General features: G+C 52.3%; 2 protein-coding genes and 1 non-coding gene across 4 annotated transcripts; all 3 read left to right on the forward strand.

Moving 5' to 3' along the window:
- The first annotated feature begins 50 nt into the window (after window positions 1-50).
- RPL12 (ribosomal protein L12) lies at window positions 51-2,874 on the forward strand. Of its 2 annotated transcripts, XM_066201372.1 has the most exons (7): window positions 51-197; window positions 281-354; window positions 662-760; window positions 1,408-1,489; window positions 2,088-2,174; window positions 2,581-2,693; window positions 2,780-2,874. In XM_066201372.1, the coding sequence occupies exons 1-7, from the start codon at window positions 161-163 to the stop codon at window positions 2,783-2,785; spliced, it is 498 nt and encodes a 165-aa protein (XP_066057469.1). In that variant the 5' UTR covers window positions 51-160; the 3' UTR covers window positions 2,786-2,874. The 2 variants fall into 2 exon arrangements, with proteins under 2 accessions (XP_066057469.1, XP_066057468.1); XM_066201371.1 differs by lacking the exon at window positions 662-760 and having other exon boundaries at window positions 75-197.
- On the forward strand, window positions 1,142-1,269 carry LOC136299723 (small nucleolar RNA SNORA65). Its single transcript, XR_010723558.1, has one exon. It is a non-coding gene; the product is annotated as a small nucleolar RNA SNORA65 (small nucleolar RNA).
- Window positions 2,875-5,773: 2,899 nt separating the features above from the next.
- ZMYND19 (zinc finger MYND-type containing 19) lies at window positions 5,774-16,489 on the forward strand. The gene is made up of 6 exons (XM_066201395.1): window positions 5,774-5,887; window positions 6,239-6,298; window positions 7,394-7,500; window positions 12,420-12,560; window positions 13,467-13,647; window positions 14,955-16,489. Exons 1-6 carry the CDS (start codon window positions 5,837-5,839, stop codon window positions 15,096-15,098), a joined length of 684 nt encoding a protein of 227 aa, XP_066057492.1. The 5' UTR covers window positions 5,774-5,836; the 3' UTR covers window positions 15,099-16,489.
- The last annotated feature ends 3,329 nt before the right edge of the window (window positions 16,490-19,818 follow it).

Here is a 19,818-nt window from a genome sequence, read left to right on the forward strand (position 1 = left end):
TATACTCCCTGTACTCTCGCGAGATCTCGTCGGGTATATCTCAGGCCCGCGCCGGCCGCGCTTCCTTTCCGCTGTTCCCGGAAGGCCTTGGTTTGGTCTCCGTGCTCCATCCGCCTCCATCCGCCTCCATCCGCCTCCATCGCCGCCATCCGCCGCCGCCATGCCGCCCAAGTTCGATCCCAACGAGATCAAAGTCGGTACGTGGCGGGCGGCGGGCGCGGGAGGCGGGCGGGGGCCGCGGGGCGCGGCGGGCGCGGCTGACGCGGCGCTGTCCCCGCAGTTTACCTGCGCTGCACCGGCGGGGAGGTCGGAGCCACGTCCGCGCTGGCCCCCAAGATCGGACCCCTGGGGCTGGTACGTACCGGGGCGCTGGGGGAGGGAGGCCGGGGGGAGCGTGGCCTGCGAGGGGAGCGATAAAACGTGTCCCGGGGTGTGGGAATGGAGGGCGAGGAGCGTGTCCTGCTAAAGGGGAATGACTGAATCCCGGGGGAAACTGAAGCGGGTCCTGTGAGGGAGGGATAAATTATGATCCGGAGCGGTGCTGCTCCATCCTGGAGAAAAGGCGTTCAGCAGCACCGCGCACGGAGAAGCCGCCGGGAGGAGCGCTGGGGCTCCCGGCTTTAACCCGAGCTCTGTGTGACCGCCACGTGTCGTCCCTCAGTCCCCCAAGAAGGTGGGCGATGACATCGCCAAGGCCACGGGCGACTGGAAGGGGCTGCGGATCACGGTGAAGCTGACGATCCAGAACAGGCAAGCGCAGGTACCGCACGCCGCAGGGCCCGGCCGGTGCTGCAGGCGTGGAGCCCCCGCGGGCTCCGCCTGCTCCAGGCGCCGCGCCGGAGCCCGGCAGGGTCCACTCAGCCCTTCATCCTTCCGAGGTGGATAAAATGAGTGCCACACGGGGGCCGTGTGGGGGTCTTCTGGGAAGACCTTGCAGCGTGGGTGGGGGGATGTGTGTGGAGCCTGGGGCTTTGCCAGGCTGGAGGTTCCCGAGAAGAGATCCTCGTGTGCCAAAATTCAACTTTCATCCTGTTGTAGATGAATTGTTCTTTCTACAAAACATCCTAAGAGGAAAAAAAAAAAAACACTTTAAAGCGGCATAGAGATAAATAATTTCAAATCTTGCCAATTCCTGTAGCCACCCGCCACTGTACCTGTTCTGATCCCTGTGGCTGGTACATTCCAGTGGTGAGCTGAAAGGAAGCCCCAGGCAGGAAGCAGTCCTCTCCTGCTTGTGGGGAAGCCTGTGCCGAAAACCTGGGAACATTTTCCCAAAAAGACTTGGAGCATAAAGGAACTGATGAAACCCACACTGCTCTGGCAATTACCTTGGTAGAGGTAATTGACAAGTTGATTATTTTCATTAGTAATGTAGAATGGGGGGGAAATTAATCTCTTTGCATTTAGATAGAGGTTGTTCCTTCTGCCTCTGCTCTGATTATCAAAGCTCTGAAGGAGCCACCTCGTGACAGGAAGAAGCAGAAGAACAGTAAGTCTTCCCTTGGCTCTGGTTCTGAATGTGTCGGGGCTAAAAGAGGGGGAATACTCTGGGATTATTCAGCACAAACTGGTGAAGTGGGGACATGAGGCTTTTTTTGGGCATCCCTGCGGTTCCTGGGTACCAGCAGATGCACATCAGCAGAGGTCTGTGTTTGAGGAGGTTGTGGAGTCATGGACTGATTTGGGTTGGGAGGGATATGAAAGGAAATCAGTTCCACCCCAGCCATGGGCAGGGACACCTCCCGCTACCCAGCCCGCTCCCAGCCCCATCCAGCCTGGCCTTGGAGACTGCCAGGGATCCAGGGGCAGCCACAGCTTCTCTGGACAAAGCTGGGGTAGAAGAGCTGTCCCTGTCCTGTAGCACAGGGCCTGGCACAGCCGGAGGGAGCTGGCAGAAATGCCAGCTTAGAACGAGGAGTTAGAGATGATTTATTGCTGCAGTCTGGGAGCAGCAGCACTGACAGGAGCCCTGCTGGAGCTGCAAACTCCCAGCTCTCCGGGTGGCCACAGTGCTGGGAATGGTGCTCCCAGAGGAAAGGGGGAGCTGGCAGTGCCCAGGTGACCTCACTGCTGCTGTTCCCTCCCAGTTAAGCACAGTGGCAGCGTCACCTTCGACGAGATCGTGAACATCGCGCGGCAGATGCGGCACCGCTCCCTGGCCCGGGAGCTCTCGGGTGAGTCCTGGGCTTGGGCTTCAGGGAATGCTCCTTCACCTGCTCCATACCCTGACTCAGAGGGTAAGAGCTGAGTTGTGCTGGCTGGGAACAGGCAGCCCCAATGCCTGGGGAGGGGAGAGGCACAGGGAGCGTCCAGCCTGTTCCTGGGGGAATCCAGGGTGTGAGATCTGGGTAAGGGACTTTGTTCCTTTGTGAGCCCTAAGGCTGCAGCCTGCAAACCCCTGAGGGAAGAGCTGGGAGGAGTTCTAGTGTCAGAATCCAGACTGGTTTGGGTTGGAAGGGACCTTAAAGCTCATTGAATGCCACCCCTTGTTGTGGGCAGGGACACCTTCCACTAGCCCAGGTAAGCTCCTCAGATGTTTTCCCGTGGTAAAGCACTGACAAGCTGTGTCTTCTGCTGCAGGGACCATCAAGGAGATCCTTGGCACTGCCCAGTCCGTGGGCTGCAGCATTGATGGGAGACACCCCCACGACATCATCGATGACATCAACAGTGGTGCCATCGAGTGCCCAGCAGTAAGTGCCCAGCTCTGACTGAAATTGTTGTGTGACATTTAATTACTGAAAGACTCCACTAATGAACTGTCTGTTTCTTCCAACAGAGCTAAGACTGCAGAAAAGGAAGTTGCCACATGAAGGCTTCTTCAGTTTTTTGTAGCACTTTAAATACTTTAATAAAGACCCAGTTGTCTGCAAACACTGGTGCTGGTTTGATTTGTCCCTGTCCCATGCTGTGTATTTTCCTTTGGGGAAACTCCATGTCTTCTGAAAATACAGCAGCTTTGGTGTGATGCATCAATGCCCACTCTGGAAGGATTGGCACAGGGATGGAAGTGTGGCTGTTAAAAAATGTGGTGAGGAATGAGAGCAGAAGGTTTAGCCTTGCTTATTCAAAATGAAATCCATTTGTGTCCTTTGCTCCCTGATGAAATTTGGGTCAGTGCCCTGGTGAGCTGGGGGCCGGAGAGTCTGAAGTGGGGCTTCAGTGACGGAGAGAAAGGCATGAGAATAAACCTCATTTTTATCAAATCCACAAGCCCTGGCAGACACTAATTATCCAGGGTATCCCACTGGATCCCTGTCAGTGTGGAGGGGAGCTGGACCCTTCTCATTCTTAAAGCAAAAATTAGGAAAGCCTGACCTGGGTATTCCCAGCCATGGGAATCCCACGAGCTCAGGGATCTGTCTGTCCCTGCCTGCTGTGGCTGGGCCTTGGGCAGCTCTGCCTGGCCTCCAGGCCTGTGCTGGCCCCTCTCCCTGTCCCCAGCTTCACATGCAGCTGATGGAGTCAAAACCAGGAGAGTTTGTGGCTCTGCACTTTCATCTGTTTTCCCCCAGCTGTTTGTAGGGCCTTTTTCTGAGGCAGCCAGGTAAAAACCAGCTGAAATTCCAGGCACTTGCCATGCTGAGGGAACAGCTGGATATGTGTCAGGGCAGGCTCAGGCTGCAGAGCAGGGAAAGGTTCTTCCCCCAGAGGGTGCTGGGCACTGCCCAGGCTCCCCAGGGAATGGGCACGGCCCTGAGGCTGCCAGAGCTCCAGGAGCCTTTGGACAGCGCTGCCAGGGATGCCCAGGGTGGGGTTGGTGGGGGGTCTGTGCAGGGACAGGGGCTGGGCTGGGTGATCCCTCTGGGTCCCTTTCAGTTCAGGATTATTCTGTGGTTCTGTTTGGCTCCTTTGTTGGAACTGACCATGGTTCAAGCTGGGAATAATGCTTGGATGCTCTCTGAATAGGTCAGGTGTGGCTCCGCGTTCTCTCTAACCTGCCCAATCCCTGTCACTCCAAGGATTTGTGTGGCACAAATTCTGACGAAGCACAGGGGGAAAAAACCTTTGTGTGATGAGTAGCCACAGGCTGAGGGGGCTGCAGAGGGCTGGTGGGATCCCCATCCTCATCCAAGGGCAGCTTGGCTGTGATGCCAGGGGACGGTTGGGTCCCTTCCAGCTGAGGTTTGGCAGGGGTTCCACAACAAAGCTGCACAAATGCTTGTGGTGCCTGAGGCAGGGCAGCCTGGCAGAGGCTGCAGCCCCTTTCAGCAGCAGCTCTGCTTTAAACTGTTCAAAAGCGTTGTGTCCCTGGAGTTAGAAATCCACTCTGACATGAGTGCCAGGAGTCTCAGGAGCTGTTCAGCCTAGTGCTGTCTGGGCTGTTCTGTGCGGGTTTTCCTTCACTTGGCAGTGCTGGAAACAGTTGGAGAAATGATTCCTTTTACTTACGGGGAGTTCCCCTGGGACAGGATCCATGACCTGTCCCATGCTGCCCGAGGGCACGTGCTCTGCTAGGAGCAAAGCAGTGCCTGGTTTGCCCTGCCAATAATTCATTTTTTCCAAACCATGCTTCTTCAAAAGGAGGCAGAGGGCTCCAACGATAACAACCAACATTAACATCACATTTAAACCCATCTTCCTAATTTATTGTTTAATTTAGTACCTTTATGAAAGACACAGATGAAGTGATCAAGTGCAACCTCAGCAGGCTTGCAGGTGACACCAAGCTGAGGGTGCAGTGACACACCTGAGGGATGTGATGCCACGCAGAGGGACTTGGACAAGCTCGGGCAGTGGCCCATGGGAACCTCATGAGGTTAAACCAGGCCAGGTCCTGGAGCTGCACCTGGGTCGGGTGCAGATGGAGCAGCCCTGGGAGAAGGATCCCACAAATCTTCAGGGTTTCCTGAGGGAACGAAGATGCAGAGGACGCCTTGGGCTGAAATCTGAACCAAAAAATTGCTATGACACCCTCACAGGTCCTGAAGAAACCCCCCGTGCTGGAATGGCTGAAAGTTCTGGCCGTAACTGCCCTCGAGGGGAGTCTCTTGGGGGGACCCCACGACCGCTCTGTGGTCCCTCTGTCCTGTCCCAGCGGGGTCTGGCTGCTGTCCCAAGGCAGGGCACGGCAAGTTTGGGTCCCCCAGACCCTGCCTGGGGTCACATCAACCGCCCCAGACAAACCGCAGCGCCGCTCTCGGGGATGCACAGGCAGGGATTGTCGGGCTATCCTGGGCAGGGCCGGGAGTTGGACTCCGTGATCCCGGTGGGTCTCTCCAGCTCTGGACACTCCGATCCCTGCCCGATCCAGCCGGGACGCGGCTCCCCCGGCACGGCTCGTCGGGGCTGCGCGGGGTGTCCGCGCCCCGGAGCGCCCGAGAGCCGGCGCATCCACGCCCTGTGCCGGCGGCAGCGAGCCCGGGGCTCCGGGCCCTGGGGGTGTCCCTGTCCCCTTCCTGGGTCCCCGCGGGTGTCCCCGGCGCAGTCCCCGTTCCCGGTGTCCCCGTTCGGTCCCCGGCGGAGCGCGGTCCCTTTAAGCGCGGCCGCGCCCCCGCCGCCGCCGGCACGGAGCTTCCCGCGAACGTGACGTCACCGCCCGCGCCTCCCGCGCCCGCGCCGCCCGCGCCCGCGCGCGCGGGGCCCCGTCCCACGTGACCCGAGCCGCGGCGCGCCTCGCGCCCATTGGCCGCGGCGGCGGCGTTCGCGGGAGTGACGCGAGGGCGACGCGGGTCGCCATTGGCCCGCCGGGGGCGGGTGGGCGGCGACGCGGGCCGCCATTGGCCGAGGGGCGCCGGGGGGGCGGTGGCGCGGCGGCCCCGCCCCCCGGGTGTGCGCGAGGCGGCGGCGCGTGGCAGCGGCGCGGGGCGAGCGGCGGCCCCGGCCCGGCCCCGCCATGACCGACTTCAAGCTGGGCATCGTGCGGCTCGGGCGGGTGGCCGGCAAGGTCAGCGCGGGGCGCCGGCCGGCGGGATCGGCCGCGCCGGGCGAGGCGGGGGGCGCCGAGGCCGGGGGTCCGGCCGGGCGGGGGGCAGCGGGCGGGCGGGCCGGTGCTGCGGGGAGGGCCGGGCCGTGCCGTGCCGTGCCGTGCCGTGCCCGCCGCGCTGTGCGTTACCGGGCCGTGCCGAGCCGAGCCGCTGGAGCCATGCGGGGGCCACGCTAAGGCCGTGCCGGGGCCACGCGGGGCCTTACGGAGCCGGGCCGTGCGGAACCGGGGCCGCTCCGGGCCGTACCGAGCCGGGCCGGGGCCGTGGCGGGGCCGTGGCGCCGCGCTGACGGCTCTCTCGCTCTATTCCAGACCAAGTACACGCTGATCGACGAGCAGGACATCCCGCTGGTGGAGAGCTACTCCTTCGAGGTGAGGGGCCCCGCCGCTGCCCGCGCTCCCCGGGCGCTGTTTATCGGGTTTGTGACTCCCGGGGCTGGCGGTGCTCGGGCTCCCGCGGGAACTCCGGCTTTTCCCTTTCCTTGTGCCCTGCTCCCACCAAAGAGCTCGTGGAAGTGCTGTGCCTGCAGCTCCCCTGACTGGGGGGAAAAAGAGCCAGTTTTAAGTTATTGAAGTCCCAACGTGGAGGCTTCCAAGCAGGAAGAGTTCTGGGTTTTCCTTTTTTTTTTTATTTTGTAGTTTTTAGTTTTCGTAGTATTCGGATGTTTTTGGAGAACTGATCATTTGTCCTCCCGTGGTTTGGCAAACATTAAAAGTGTTCACTCTGCGCTTAGTCTTGGATGAGGAAAACCTGTATTATTGTAACTGATTGTGGCACCAGGAAAAAGTGTTTCCTCTTTGGATCCCCTGGAAGAGGGCAGGTGGGTTCAACCGAGGCTGTGAAAGTGAAACACAGTGATTATAATATCTTCAACAAATAAGGCTTTTTTTGGAGGAGAGACCATCATCTGCTAAATTTGTGCATTTCAGTGGATGCTTTGGGGCTGCTCTTAGGAATTTTAGGAGTTTGGGTAGTGCTGTTGCCAGAGCACTCCCTGTTTGTCCATTCCTCCCCTCTGGCAGCCACTGTGAGTGTCTCTGTCACTGTGGTGGTGGCACACTGTGAGTGTCCCAAATGTATCAGGTTCTTCCTGTGCTTTGGGAGCTTTGGCACCAGCGGAGTTTTGTGGAGTGCAGGAAAACCACAGGTCCTCGCTCTGCCAGTGAGGTGGGTGTAGGGGCAGTGCTGCAAGCAAAGCCCTGGTGGCTGCACAGGGGCAGAGTGTGAATCCTGCCAGGAATCCCAGCCCCACAGCTGCATTCCTGCTGTCCTTTATCCAGGCAGACCCCCAGCTCCTCCTGCCCTTTCCCAGCCCCACAGCTGGGCTGGTTGGGGGTTTGACACCACTCAGATCCCACCGAGCTCAGGGACCTGCAGGGACACGTGTGTAAGGTCGGGTCCATGCCGGTGCAGCAGGTGCTGTCTGCCCCTTTGTGGGTGATCTCACAGCCTTTCCCTTCCCCCAGGCTCGGATGGAGGTGGATGCTGATGGAAATGGTGCTAAAATCTTCGCTTACGCCTTCGACAAGAACCGAGGCCGGGGCTCAGGCCGCCTCCTGCACGAGCTGCTCTGGTGGGTGCTGGAGGGAGTGGGAAACCAGGGGTTCACTTTGGTGCCACCAGCTTGTCTGGGGTGATGTAGTGGCCTCAGTCCCCTCAGGAGAGTTGGAAACCCAGCACAGGGTTTCCAACAGGACTTTGGTTTGCGGAGTCCTCACACGGCACAGCCTGTGAAACATTCCAGGCAGGGAAAGCATGGTGAGTGTGGTTCATAGACACCCTGTTTACACCTGGGAAATGCTGCCCAAACTTCAGCTGGGGGGAAGAAAAGGGACTTGCACCATTTAATAGGTGAAGACAAACCTTGGAAGGTTTGTTGTGGGGCTTTTTGTCCCATGAGAATTGGCAGAGCACTGCAGAGAGGGAGCTCCTGATAACTTAAAACTTTGAGGTGTTTTTGTGCCTTTCTGCAAAACTGCCTGAGGTGATGCTGCTGGTTCAGATCAGCTGCTGTATCTTATTTTCCATACTCTACGAATCCTTAAAATCCTTCATAGGATGAACATTAAGTTTCAGGGGCCAATTTCCTCATTTGTGAGAGCAGCTCACCCTCTGAGCTGATCTATTGCTCCTTCTAGATGTTGGTGGGTTCATAGAAAAGGTGGGATCTGCTGAAGAAATCTTATTTCTTTTAAAAGCCTTTTTGGAAAAATTAAGCATCTTTTCTGTTCAGTTCCACATCCTTGGAAATCACAGTGCCTGGATGCCCTTTATCATTCCAGGTTACCTTTTATCCCCTAGAACCAGGCTCTGCACAGGAGGAAGGAGACATGAAGAAAATCAGATTATTATTTCCAATCTGCTTATTAAATATGGATTTTCACCTGCATCTGTTAATATTTAATCTTATTGCACATAGAACTTGGTTGAAATTATGAAATTGGCTGCAGTATGTGGAACAGATCACTGACAGCTGCTGCTAACTGTGAACCTCAGACAGTCCTAATTATTATCTGTAAGTAGCATTAAGCAGCACCTGAAAATTATTCAGGTCAATTGTTGAAGGCTGTGCAAATGATGACAGCCCAGCTATTTGTTTATGACACAGCCCAGCCATTGCCTCTTCTGGCTTGTTTTACTCAAATTAGGAAGTCATTTGAGCATATTCAGTTAGGAAATTCAAATTGTGTCACTCGAGCATGGGCTGAGGTTAAAAATAAGAGGTTGTGTGTAATGGGGATTTTGGATAGGCACACAGCGGGGTGTCAGCTGCCAGGCAGGCAGAGCTGCAGTCCTAAAGTTGTAGTCAGATTTTTGGACTAGAAAATATGAAATATCTGCTGTTCCTGGGTATTCCTTTTGGTCCTGAAGGTTTTTGTGTTGCTGATCTTTAGTTGCAGCTCGAACACTGCAGGTCAGTGGCTGAGTCTCTGCAGGGGCTGTGCAGCTTCTGCCTCTGCTCAACAGAGCAATTTTGGGGCTGCTGTGAGCACGGAGCAGGACTGCAGAGGAGTGGCAGGTCCTTCCCGTGATGAGGAGGGGCAGTGCTGGAGGTTTGGAGGCTGTGAGAGTCAGGGCAGAGCCAGGCAGTGATTGCACCTCCCAGTGCCAGCCTGACTCCTTGGATGAAAGAGACCCAAAGAACATTACTGCAGGTGTAGGTGTGTGATTCAGTTGTTCTCTGCACATGAACCCCCAAAACCATGAAAAACGAACCCAATTTTGTGCCTTTGGTTTAAGATACAGTGAGTAGCATACAGCAGATGTAAGTAAAAGAGATTTTTTTCAATTTTTTTCTTCTCTAGTTAAGCAAGTATCTTTGTTCATGTCATGAGGCCCTTGGGATAGAAAGCCTGGAACTGCTGGAGCTGCAGCAGTGACAGGGACCTTCTCCCAGAGCCCTCCTGCTCCCCTGTGTAGAGGGAACTGTGGGATCAAAAGGCAGCCAGGAGCTGGAAATTCCCAACATGAGCTGCAAAAATTCTTACAGGGAGAACTTCCTGCTGGTCCTTCAGCCTCTCTGGTGCTTGCTCTGTTTTCCACGTGGACTTTTGGCTCCCCCAAAGCAGGGTTTGGGTGTCTCTGCAGAAGTCTCATCCCCTCGCCCGTTCCCTGTGGAGCAATCCCAGCTCTGTGCTCTGCTGGGTGTAGAGATGTTCCCTGGGGAACAGCAGCAGCAGCAGATTAGTCATAAGTAGCACCAACTGCATGTTCAAAAAGACATCCGAGACCTGATTTCTGGGCGTTTTAAAGGGGTTTTTTTAAGAGCACTTGCCATCTTGCTGCCTATAACAGGCTCAGTTCTGCTTCCTGGTGCTTGGAATTGCTGTGTCTGCTCTTTATTCCAGTTCTGGGTTCTGAGCTGCTGAAATACCAAAAGAACAGAATCCAGATAATTCCCTGAAAAGTCTTGGGGGAAGGGTTTTGCCTGGCATCTTGCAGGAGCTCAGGAGTGCAGGGAGAGGCAGAAGCTCCAGCTCTGCAGGACTTTGGACTGCATTACTGATGCTGTTCCTCTGCCCCTTCTGCAAGGGACAGGCAAGTTCTCCACAGCCTGTCCTTCTGCTCAGTTGGGATGGACTGGGATGGTCAAAGAGAGGCCTGGGGAGGGCAGTGGGATGCTCAAAGTGTGTTCAAAGCTTCCCTCTTGATGTGTGGAGAGAAGGGACTGCCCTGCATTTGGCATTTCCACACCTCAGTGCAGTGCTGATTAACACTGACTGCTCACCAGCAAGGCCCAACTTCAACCTTTACTTAGGCTTTGGTCACTTGAGGCCACAGAAGAGCTGGCAGTGATGTAGATAAATGTGGTTTCATACAAGGAGGTGAAGACTGGCTCAGTGTGGGAGGGATTTGGTCAGAATTTGTCTTTTGGGATGTTGGCTGCAGATCTGGGCTGTGGTGGAGCAGGGGTAGGTATGTGCAACTCTGCTGTGACATCCCCGTGTCAGGGACAATCTCTCATAATCTTCTCCCCAACTCCAGCACTTTCTAAACTCTCATGTAATAAAATCAGAACTATTTTTTAACTTAGTCTTGTTATCCCCTTTCCTTTCCCCCCTACGCAGTCTGTTCTTGCTCTGAACTTCTGTCTCCTCCTCCCAGATTCCTGTCTCCTATCTGTCCCATCTCTCCAGCTGGCACTTTGTCCTACACTCATTCTAAGAACCTTAACTCCTTCCCTGTCCCTATATCTGACTGATGCTCACCTTCAGCAGTTCACTGGTTCCTGGCTTCCCACTTGGAGCCCTCAGGACTCCTGGTTCCCTTTGCCAGACCCTCTGCTGGCCTTCAACAACTCAAGAGTAGCTTTTACTGTGATGGCTTGCCAGTGCCAGAGGGCAGGGATGGGATGTTGGGATGGAATTGTTCCCTGGGAGGGTGGGGAGGCCCTGGATCCTTGGCAGTGTCCAAAGCCAGGGCTTGGAGCAACCTGTGATGGTGGAAGGTGTCCCTGCCCATGGCAGGGAATGAGCTGAATTTTAAAGTCCCTTCTAAATCAAGCTGGATTCCTCCTTTAGGGCACTTCAGCAGGCTCCTTGCCATACACAGTTTGTTCGCTTTAATGTGTGTAGTTTGGTTGCTTTTTTTCCCTGAAAGAAGGATTTTATTAGTTTTACCTTCAAAGGGAAGAGCTTTTCCCTGTTCCATGGAGGCCCAGCAGACTCCCTGGCAGGGGGCTCCAGGGTCTGTTCTCATGCAGGGGTGTCCTTCCAGGAATTACCTGGAGGGGCCTGGAGCACAGTCTGTGTGTAGGTGATGCTTGTAGCCTCTCCAAGGGGATTCTCCTCATTAAATTCTACCAAGTTTTGGGGCAAATGTGAAGTGCAAGAGTTTTTTTTTTTTTTACTCCCAAGGTATATAACTTACACGTATCTGGAAGGATTTTGACCAAGAATACAAAATCCCACATTTTTCATTATAAATCACATTGAAATGAATTTCCTGTTCTGCTGGGTAATGCTGAGCTTTGTAAAGGTTAAAAAAAAAAAAAGTGGGAATTTTTTTTTTTATCTCAGGCAAATATCTCTTCAAACTCAACTATTTGAACTGGAATGTTCAGTGAGGACTGAGCAGGACTCACTGTCGTGCTGGGCTTGGGTGAAGCTGTGAGAAGCTGCTGGGAGGTCTCCATGGGGGAGGTGCTGGGTTACCCTCAGTGAGTGCTGTCAGCTCTGCTTGGTCCTTGTTCTCCTGGGCTGGGAAGTTCCTTTTGGCAGAGCGATCACAGGGACACAGCCTTCTGTCCAAGCCTTGCAGTTCAGCTGGGATGGGGATTCCTGCAAGAAGTGATCCCAAAACTTGTCCAGGCATGAGGGTGTTTGACAGTGAACTTGATACTTGGTGAAACAGAGAAAGGAGAGGTGAAAAGAAGGGGGAAGGGGAAATGAAAACTCTTAGAGGGCAGTAGGGAAGATTCCCCCTGCAGCCATCCTGCCTTAGTCGTGCTTTGGGTTTTGGGCAGATTTCAGGTGTCTCTTGGTCAATAGTGGAGTCATTTCAGACTCCCAGTGTGTTACACACAATTAGAGTCTAAAAAGCATTTGCATACTCAGTGAAACCTCTGTCCTGTTGCTGTTCAGAGATGTTTCTTCATAAATAATAAGCCCTGTGACTCCACACCAGTGCCAGACTTGCACAAATGTGTCTGATAGAATTTCCTGTGAAAATAATAAGCCAGTATTGGCACCTTTCAAGGAGCACTGTAATTCCATGGATCTCTAGCAGTAACTGGAGGAGTAGACTCTGGAACTAAGCAATATGCTTAAAATTGCTCTATACTCTTTGATTCAGCTGATTTATAATTGAAATAACCTGCTGGAAAAAGTCACTTTCTCCTGGGGATTGCCCTGTCTGAAGTAGCCACTGGAGTCTGTTTGAGCCCAGTGCCAGCAGGTCCCAACTCACATTGCCCCTAGAATTGCTGTCATCCTTTATTTTTCAGCTGTTCCTGTTCACCACTGACCTCCAGGCTGGTTTTGTCTCCTGCAGGGAGAGGCACCGGGGAGGGATTGCTCCTGGCTTTCAGGTGGTGCATCTGAACTCGGTGACCGTGGACAACCGCCTGGACAATCTGCGCCTCGTCCCCTGGGGGTGGAAGCCCAAGGCTGAGGAAATCTCTAGCAAACAAAGGTACGGCAGCACCCGGCAGGGGGAATGAAAGTCTCTTCAAGTGTTGTCTCCTTCCTTGAGTGGTTTTTTGCCTTGGTAGAGCCTTTTTGATTTAACCTTGGACACTTTCTGCATCACTCTGTTCTGGCTTTCCTCACCTGGGGCACAGTCTGTGCTCATCTCACCTCGGGGTTGTGCTGAGGTGCTGCTGTGCCAGGTGGAGCAGGAAGCCCCTGTGCCCTCCCAGCTGAGCAGAGGCTCAGGGAAACCGGCACACCTCACTGCCTTCTGCCCCAGGCCCTGAAATTCCAATGTGACCTGTGGGAACTGGGAGCTGCAGAATGCTCCTGATGGAAGTTTGGAGCTGGGTTGGACTCAGCCAGGGTGAGTTCTGGGCTCAGCTTCCAGCACCTCTCACCAGCAGCTTTTGGGAGCTTCCCACGGGCTGGATTTCACTGGTGCCACTCAGCACATCAAGCTCTTCATGCCAGGATGGATCTGGATGATCAATGATGAGACTCACAGACTTCACATCACACTCTTCTCCTTAAACATTTGCAGCAGCGGCTTTAAGATTGGGGTGTTTAGAGCTGATGAAACTGATTTTGAGAAGTTGGAGTGAATTACAAATGCTCCACATGATTTTGGGGGTTCAAGAACAAGAACAGACTTGAAGCCAGAAATCAATTTTGACTTGGTGTGAATAATTTTGCACAGAATTAATTTTGCTCAATGTAAATGCTTCTTGATTGATACCTTTAAACTTTTGGGGTTTGCACTTAGGCTAAAATAACCTTAAAAATACCCAGTGTATGAGCAGTATGTGCAGTCTGAGATTAAATACAACATTCACCTTATTTATTAATAAATTTGGAATCATTTTATTATGAATTGATGTACCAAACTTGTACTTGGTTGTTTTTCCAGGGAACAAAGTCTGTACTGGCTGGCAATCCAACAGCTTCCTACAGACCCCATAGAAGAGCAGTTTCCTGTCCTGAATGTAACCAGATATTACAATGCTAATGGGGATGTTGTGGAGGAGGAAGAGAACTCCTGCACTTACTATGAATGTCACTACCCTCCCTGCACAATGATTGAAAAACAGGTGGGTTCAGAGAGCTGGGAGTGAGCATGGAATGCCTTGGGCTAATGGTGTGTCTAGGGATTGATTTGTTATATAAAATGTAGAGCTTTATGCCAGCCATTCAGTGGCTAAAAGCAATCATTTTCTTCCACTCAGGTTTTCTTTGGCCTAAACCTCCAGACCCTGTGATAATTTCCAGTTGGAGGGAATGTGGGTTTGAATTGGATGTTACTGGGCTGCTTGGGAGGAGGGTGATTTCTGCAGAGTGCACAAAAAGCCAGGTGGAAGCTTTCCTGCAGGGAGCAGAACTGGGATGAGTGAGCAGCTGTGTGAGACAGCAGGAAGCATTGTAAGAGGGTTTGGACAGTCGTGGGATCAAAAAATAATCTGGTTACCATTTCCTGAGCAGCAGGTGAATTGCAGTGGCCTTCATTCAGGGGAGAGCTGGGAGGAAAAGTTCTGCTGGAGGAAGATAAAGCAACATCAGGAGTGAGAGAATGAGCTGTGCAAGGGCTGTGCCTCTGTCACACACATGCCTTATCTATAAACAGGGGCTTTTCTTGTGAGAGCAGATGCTGAGTAGGCTGAACCCATTGTGTTCCACTTTCTGCTTTGGGCAAGGGAACATTTGCAAAAATGGTCTTAAATTCCCTGTATTTGAAACAGAGGCAGCTGTGCCTTTGATTTGGGTCTGTGCCCAAAAGCTCCCTGGATAACAGTAACTTTGGCAATGGCTGAGCTTGTGCAGCCCTCCTGATAATTTCTGAATTTCAGGTGTTTGTAGTTGAAAACAGAACTTAAGTTGACAAAACAGCAGCATTGTAACAACAAACGTGGAATGCTCCGATATTTTGTCTATTAGGCCCATTTTCGGAGAGCAAATATACAGCCACAGAAATTGCTTCAGACCTTTGTGGTTCTCTGAAACTTGTGGTGGGCTGTTTGTGTTTCATAGAATCCCAGAATCCCAGACTGGTTTGGGCTGGAAGGGACTTCACAATTCATTCCATGGGCAGGGACACCTTCCACTGTCCCAGTTTGCTCCAAGCCCTGTCCAGCCTGGCCTTGGACACTTGCAGTGATCCAGGGGCAGCCACAGCTGTTTTGGGCAACTCAGGGCGTCACAGGAAGGATTTCTTCCCGGTTCCCCTCTAACCCTGCCCTCCTTCAGCTTAAGGCTGTTCAGCCTTGTCCTGTCACCTGTTAGTGACAGGCTCGGAAGACCTGATCATAAAGCTCCGTGGGAATGCTGTTGGGTCCTCCTGGGAGAGCTGCTGGGGTTCTCCTGGGCCCTGAGCAGCCCCTCTAATGGCATCTTTTGTTCCCAGTTACGTGAATTCAACATCTGTGGGCGCTGCCAGGTGGCGCGGTACTGCGGCTCGCAGTGCCAGCAGAAGGACTGGCCTGCTCACAAGAAACACTGTCGGGAGAAGAAAAGGACCTTCCAGCAGGAGCTCGGACCAGAACGATGACCGGGTGGCAGAGGCCTCTCAGCAGCAGGATTCCTTCCCAAAGGCATTGGACTCTTGCTTTTGCACAGTATGACAGACTGCTTATCAAAGCCAGAGGCACTGAAGAAAAACCCTGTGATGCTTGAGCAGAACGGCTGACTGGACTAAGCCAGCTCTGACTGGTGCTGTGGAAAGGGATTGGGTCTGCCCTTCCAGTATTATATTCTCAAGCAAAAAGACTACTGTGGAGGCTCCAGGCAGGAAGCTTCTCATTATTTATATGTTAATACGTTTGTAAACTCATGTACAGTTTTTGTTAGGAATTCTTGATAGCACTCATTAACTGTAATGTTCAGATGAGAACATGTTGTTGGCCTATAAGTTTGGGAAAAAAAAAAAAAAAAGTCATGTAGCAAAAGCTTTTCCTCCCATGTGGCAGAAGTGTCTGTGGCAGTGCCAAGGCCAGCGGGGCAGGCTCTGGCATCAGCACTTACTCTGGAGAACTCTGCATGGAAGCTCTATTTGAAAAAAAAAAAAAATACAAACAAAAAAGAGCAAACAAAGTAAAGGTTGGAATGAATCCATGTCTGCTCTCTGGCTTTTTCCCCTTCCCTTCCAGCTGCTTTCAGAGCTCAGTCACCCCTGGCTGCTGGCAGTCCCTGCAGGGCAGGAGCAGTGCCCCAGGAGCTGGCGTGGGGCACAGGGCCCCGCTGGGATCAGTGTCCAGGCACGGCAGCCGGGGTTGCCTCGGAGGGGCTGCTGGAGATGGGCCTTGGAGCAGCCAGGATTTTCAGGAAGCTGGATCAGCTTTCTGTTCCAAAGCCCTTGTACAGAAGGCAGTGGTAGGGGAGCCCAGGTACCAGCCTGTGTGGATGTGGTTGCCCTCGTGGCTTCCCCGTAGCATAGCAAACACTCCAGTCACGTGCAGAGATGTTTAAATACCTAATCTTGAGTAATTTGAATTATTTATTCACTTTTTTTCTAAGAGTTGTCATCAATCCAAGAATCACTTTTTGATTTTTTTTAATGTAGTAATGAGTAAAAGTAGTATGGGAGGAGGATTTCCCTTGCAGAGCACATGCCTATTTTTCTTTTCATGAATAACCATTTACTTTTTCATTTTTGCCTTAGAAATGTAAAGAATTTGAGTTTCCTGAAGAACTAAATGGATAATTTAGTGCCAGGTGTTAGTCTTGCTTCACAGTAGAAGAATGTGAACTGCTGAGTGCTTAATGCAGAGCCTTTCTTGGAGTGCTTAGTGAATTTTTTTTTTGGAAAAGCCGTTTGGAATTTTGATTTTTCCATCAGGATTCACTTTGCTACTTCATGTTGCAATGTTGGTCTTGTATTCAATTTGTTAGAAAATTGGTCTGCTGTGGACTTCCAATATTATATTGTTTCTAATATCTGCACAGGAAGTTCTGAATTATTAACATTTTGGTGGGTTTTCATTCTTTGGCTTTAGGCATCTTGCAAATAGTAAAGAACTTCTGAAACTTTCTGCTGGAAGTTCACTTGAAGGCACCTGGTAAAGTTGCCACTCTTAAGCCACAGTTACACAGGAACTTTTGTGTTCAGGCAGCCCAAAATGCCCTTCAGTATAAAAAAACCAAGCAGGACCCAATCAAATTTTCCTGTAATGGGTAATCTTTTTTCTAAAGGAAACATTAATTCTTTCCTTGAAATGAAATGCAGTTTTTGATTAATATAAAACGGGACATAAGGAATATTTTGTTTATTATGAGGTAATCTGTTGAGCAGGGCAAAACTATTGACTTTTTTTCCCTTGCCTGTTGAAAAGGCTGCTATTTGCCCTGCCTGTTTTCCATTTTATTACCAGGAATCATGTTTGTCTTAAAGCCCTTAAACACTTGAGCAGCACCAAGCAGGGAAAGATTGGTGCTGATGTTTGGAATGCTGCCCTGAGGACAAGGACAGGCTGCAGACCAAGGCCTGGTGGGGCAATGGGGAAATTCCTCTGAGGGAGTGAGGGAACGGTGGGGCGGGACAAAGGCAGGATTGGAGGGTGTTTGGGGATATCCCCATCCCAGGAAATGTGGGAGGGTGGGGTACAGCAGGTGAGGAGATGCCCACAGGGTTAAAGGGCTGTGAGACCAACCCGAGTGGAAAGAAACTGCCCAGACATCCTGCAAAGGCTCAGGGTGATAACAGGTCTGACCTGGGTGTGTGATCTCTGACTCCAGGCTGTCCTTATGCCAGAGGAGAGAAGTGGCTATGGGGATTTTGACTCCTGGAAAGGTGTTGGGGACTGCACTAAACACATCCCAGCCTGCTGGTGGGGGAGGTTGTGTGGTCCATGATTCTGGCAGATCTTGGTATGTACAGAGATCTTCCCTCTCAGTAAGGGGGGTCAGAAAGGAACTTGAAGGTGGCAGCTCCCCAGCCATCGCAGAGGATGGAGCTCTTGTAAAGGCCCTCCTTACCCACAGAGAGCCCAGGCTGGCAGAGATATCTCTGTATGGATAAGTATTTAAAAATCCAAGGATTTGAGTCATTTATCTGGGAGGAGACCCGGACAGTTCTGAAAAAGAAATGGTTTTCCAAGGGCTTCCCCCTGATGGAGATGTTCTTCAGCCAAGTTGTTTCCTGCAGGGAAATCTGGTAAATCCAGCTCAGGTCAGGAGGCTGCAGCGTTCCTGATGCTGGCTGTAACACGGCTTCACATCCCTGTAAACACACCATGAAATGTTGATGTAGGTACCTTCCAGGTGCTCCTTCCTATCCAAGAAGGAAAGGATGCTATCACCAATCCCAACGTGCAGAAAACACAACTGGAAATGGTGGCTGTCTTAAGAAACACGAAATATGAAATACAGGGGATTGCAGGGCTTGGTGTTTTGATACATGAACCTTGAACACACCATCGGGTTACAGTCTTAGTTTTCCTCTGTGACTTTAAATGAAACTCATGGTAAAAGGAGCAGCTGAAAGACTGAAATGCTTATGGGAGGCATGGAGATGGTGTAAGACACCGCATGGGCCAGGAGCAAAGCTTCACCACCCAACAAAACAGCACTGAGAGCAAAAGGAGGCTGGTGTGATTAAACAGGAGCATGCGGGATACTCAGAGTGAAGAAATCCTTTGTAAACTGAACTTGTGTCCAAATGTAAGAGATGGAAAGAATAACATTTGGCAGGTGAAAAGTAGAAAAAGGAGACAAACCAGTCCAGGAAAATAATGCAAAGAAAAATGGAATATGAAGAACATTCAAGTCATAAAACTTGGATGAGTCTCTGTCAACTCCAGCAGTCCCCCTGCTCTTGATTTTTTCAAAACTACTCATCCAGGTTTTGAAAAAATCAAGAGCAGGGGGACTGCTGGAGTTGACAGAGACTGGTGCACAGCAAAGGGAAGGGCTGACCTGAAGATGAAAGTCTCAGCAGAAGAAAATCCAGTGAATTGTTTGCATATGTGTTCTCTGCGAAAGCTGGTGGAGTTCACACAGGAATGCTTCCATATGGAGAGCTCCACAGAGGATCTGTTCAGAACAGAATTGCGTTAGGAGAGATTAAAATTCAGCTGAAATGAGCAGCAAGTTGCCAGGACCAGATGGTGCCACCTATGGCTCTGAGGGAGCTCAGGGATAACTATGCTGAGCTCCCAGCTGGGGTGGTGACCTCTCCCTTGGTACAATGTCCCAGCAAATGCCACAGCAGCTTCTGGAAGGAATTTTAAACTACAGCCACCTGCACATTCATGTGATGCAGCACCAATGGCTGAATACCGAGGAGGAGTCAGTGTGGGTTTTGTACAGGAAAATCATGCTTCAAAGCTTTACCGGAATTGCTTCAATACCAGGCACCAACAAACAGGGAAAAGGGGATTTGGTTGGGGACAGTCTAAACTGCATTTAATGATGACTTTGTTCAAGGCACTTAAGGAAAGAAAGCTGCTGGTCAAAAAGGGAAATGTCACACAGACAACTGTTTAAAAGACAGGAAAGGAAGAGTAAAAGGGAGGGTTTTTTTGGTGGTAGGAAGTAAACAGCTGGATGCCAAATATATTAAAAAAATAGAAGAAAAGGTGATATATAATGAAACTGACATCATCCACTGATGAGGTAATTCAGTGTAATAATAATATAATAAAGGCCGAGTGAAATGCAGAAGGATGTTATGAGAGAGTGGGAGGTGAAATTCAGTGTCAATAGATGTAGGAGTGGTTATGGGAAAGCACCAAACGGCCTTGACTGTTTTCACCCAGCAATGAGACCTTTGGGTCTGCAGGATTTCCGCCAGGCGAACAGCGGCAGTCCAGACCCCAGGAGAGGACGGGAGCGCAGGGAGCAGCATCGCGCTGGGAATGGCTGCGGGGTGCATCCCCGGTGTGCAGGACCCGCCCTCCGACTGCCGAAGGACCGAGGGGAAAGGGAAAGGCTCAGGGCAGCGACCAGGATCGCTCCGAGGTCCGGAACAGCGGTACCAGCCCGTGTCTCCTCGGGCAGTGGCGGGGCGGGGACGGTCTCTAAGCGAGGCGCTGGGAGGATGCCGAGGGAAGGAAGGCTGATCCCGGTTTTCTCTCGCGAGCAGCTGCCTGGTTCAGGGCAGGGGTCCCTCACCGGGGGGCAGCTGGAGCCGCAGCCCTTCCCTGGGAAAGGACGGGTCGAGAGCGAGCCCGGACAGGCGGGCGAAAGCCCCGAAGGCCGGCAGGAGCTCGGCGTGCGGGGCCAGCCCGGCCGGGGGAAGGGGCGGCTCGGCGGGGGCAGCTCCGCCCCGGGCC

Source organism: Chamaea fasciata, unplaced genomic scaffold (genome assembly GCF_029207755.1).
Source record: "Chamaea fasciata isolate MVZ Bird 193981 ecotype frontalis unplaced genomic scaffold, bChaFas1.0.hap1 SCAF_20, whole genome shotgun sequence".
NCBI classification, from domain to species: domain Eukaryota; kingdom Metazoa; phylum Chordata; class Aves; order Passeriformes; family Sylviidae; genus Chamaea; species Chamaea fasciata.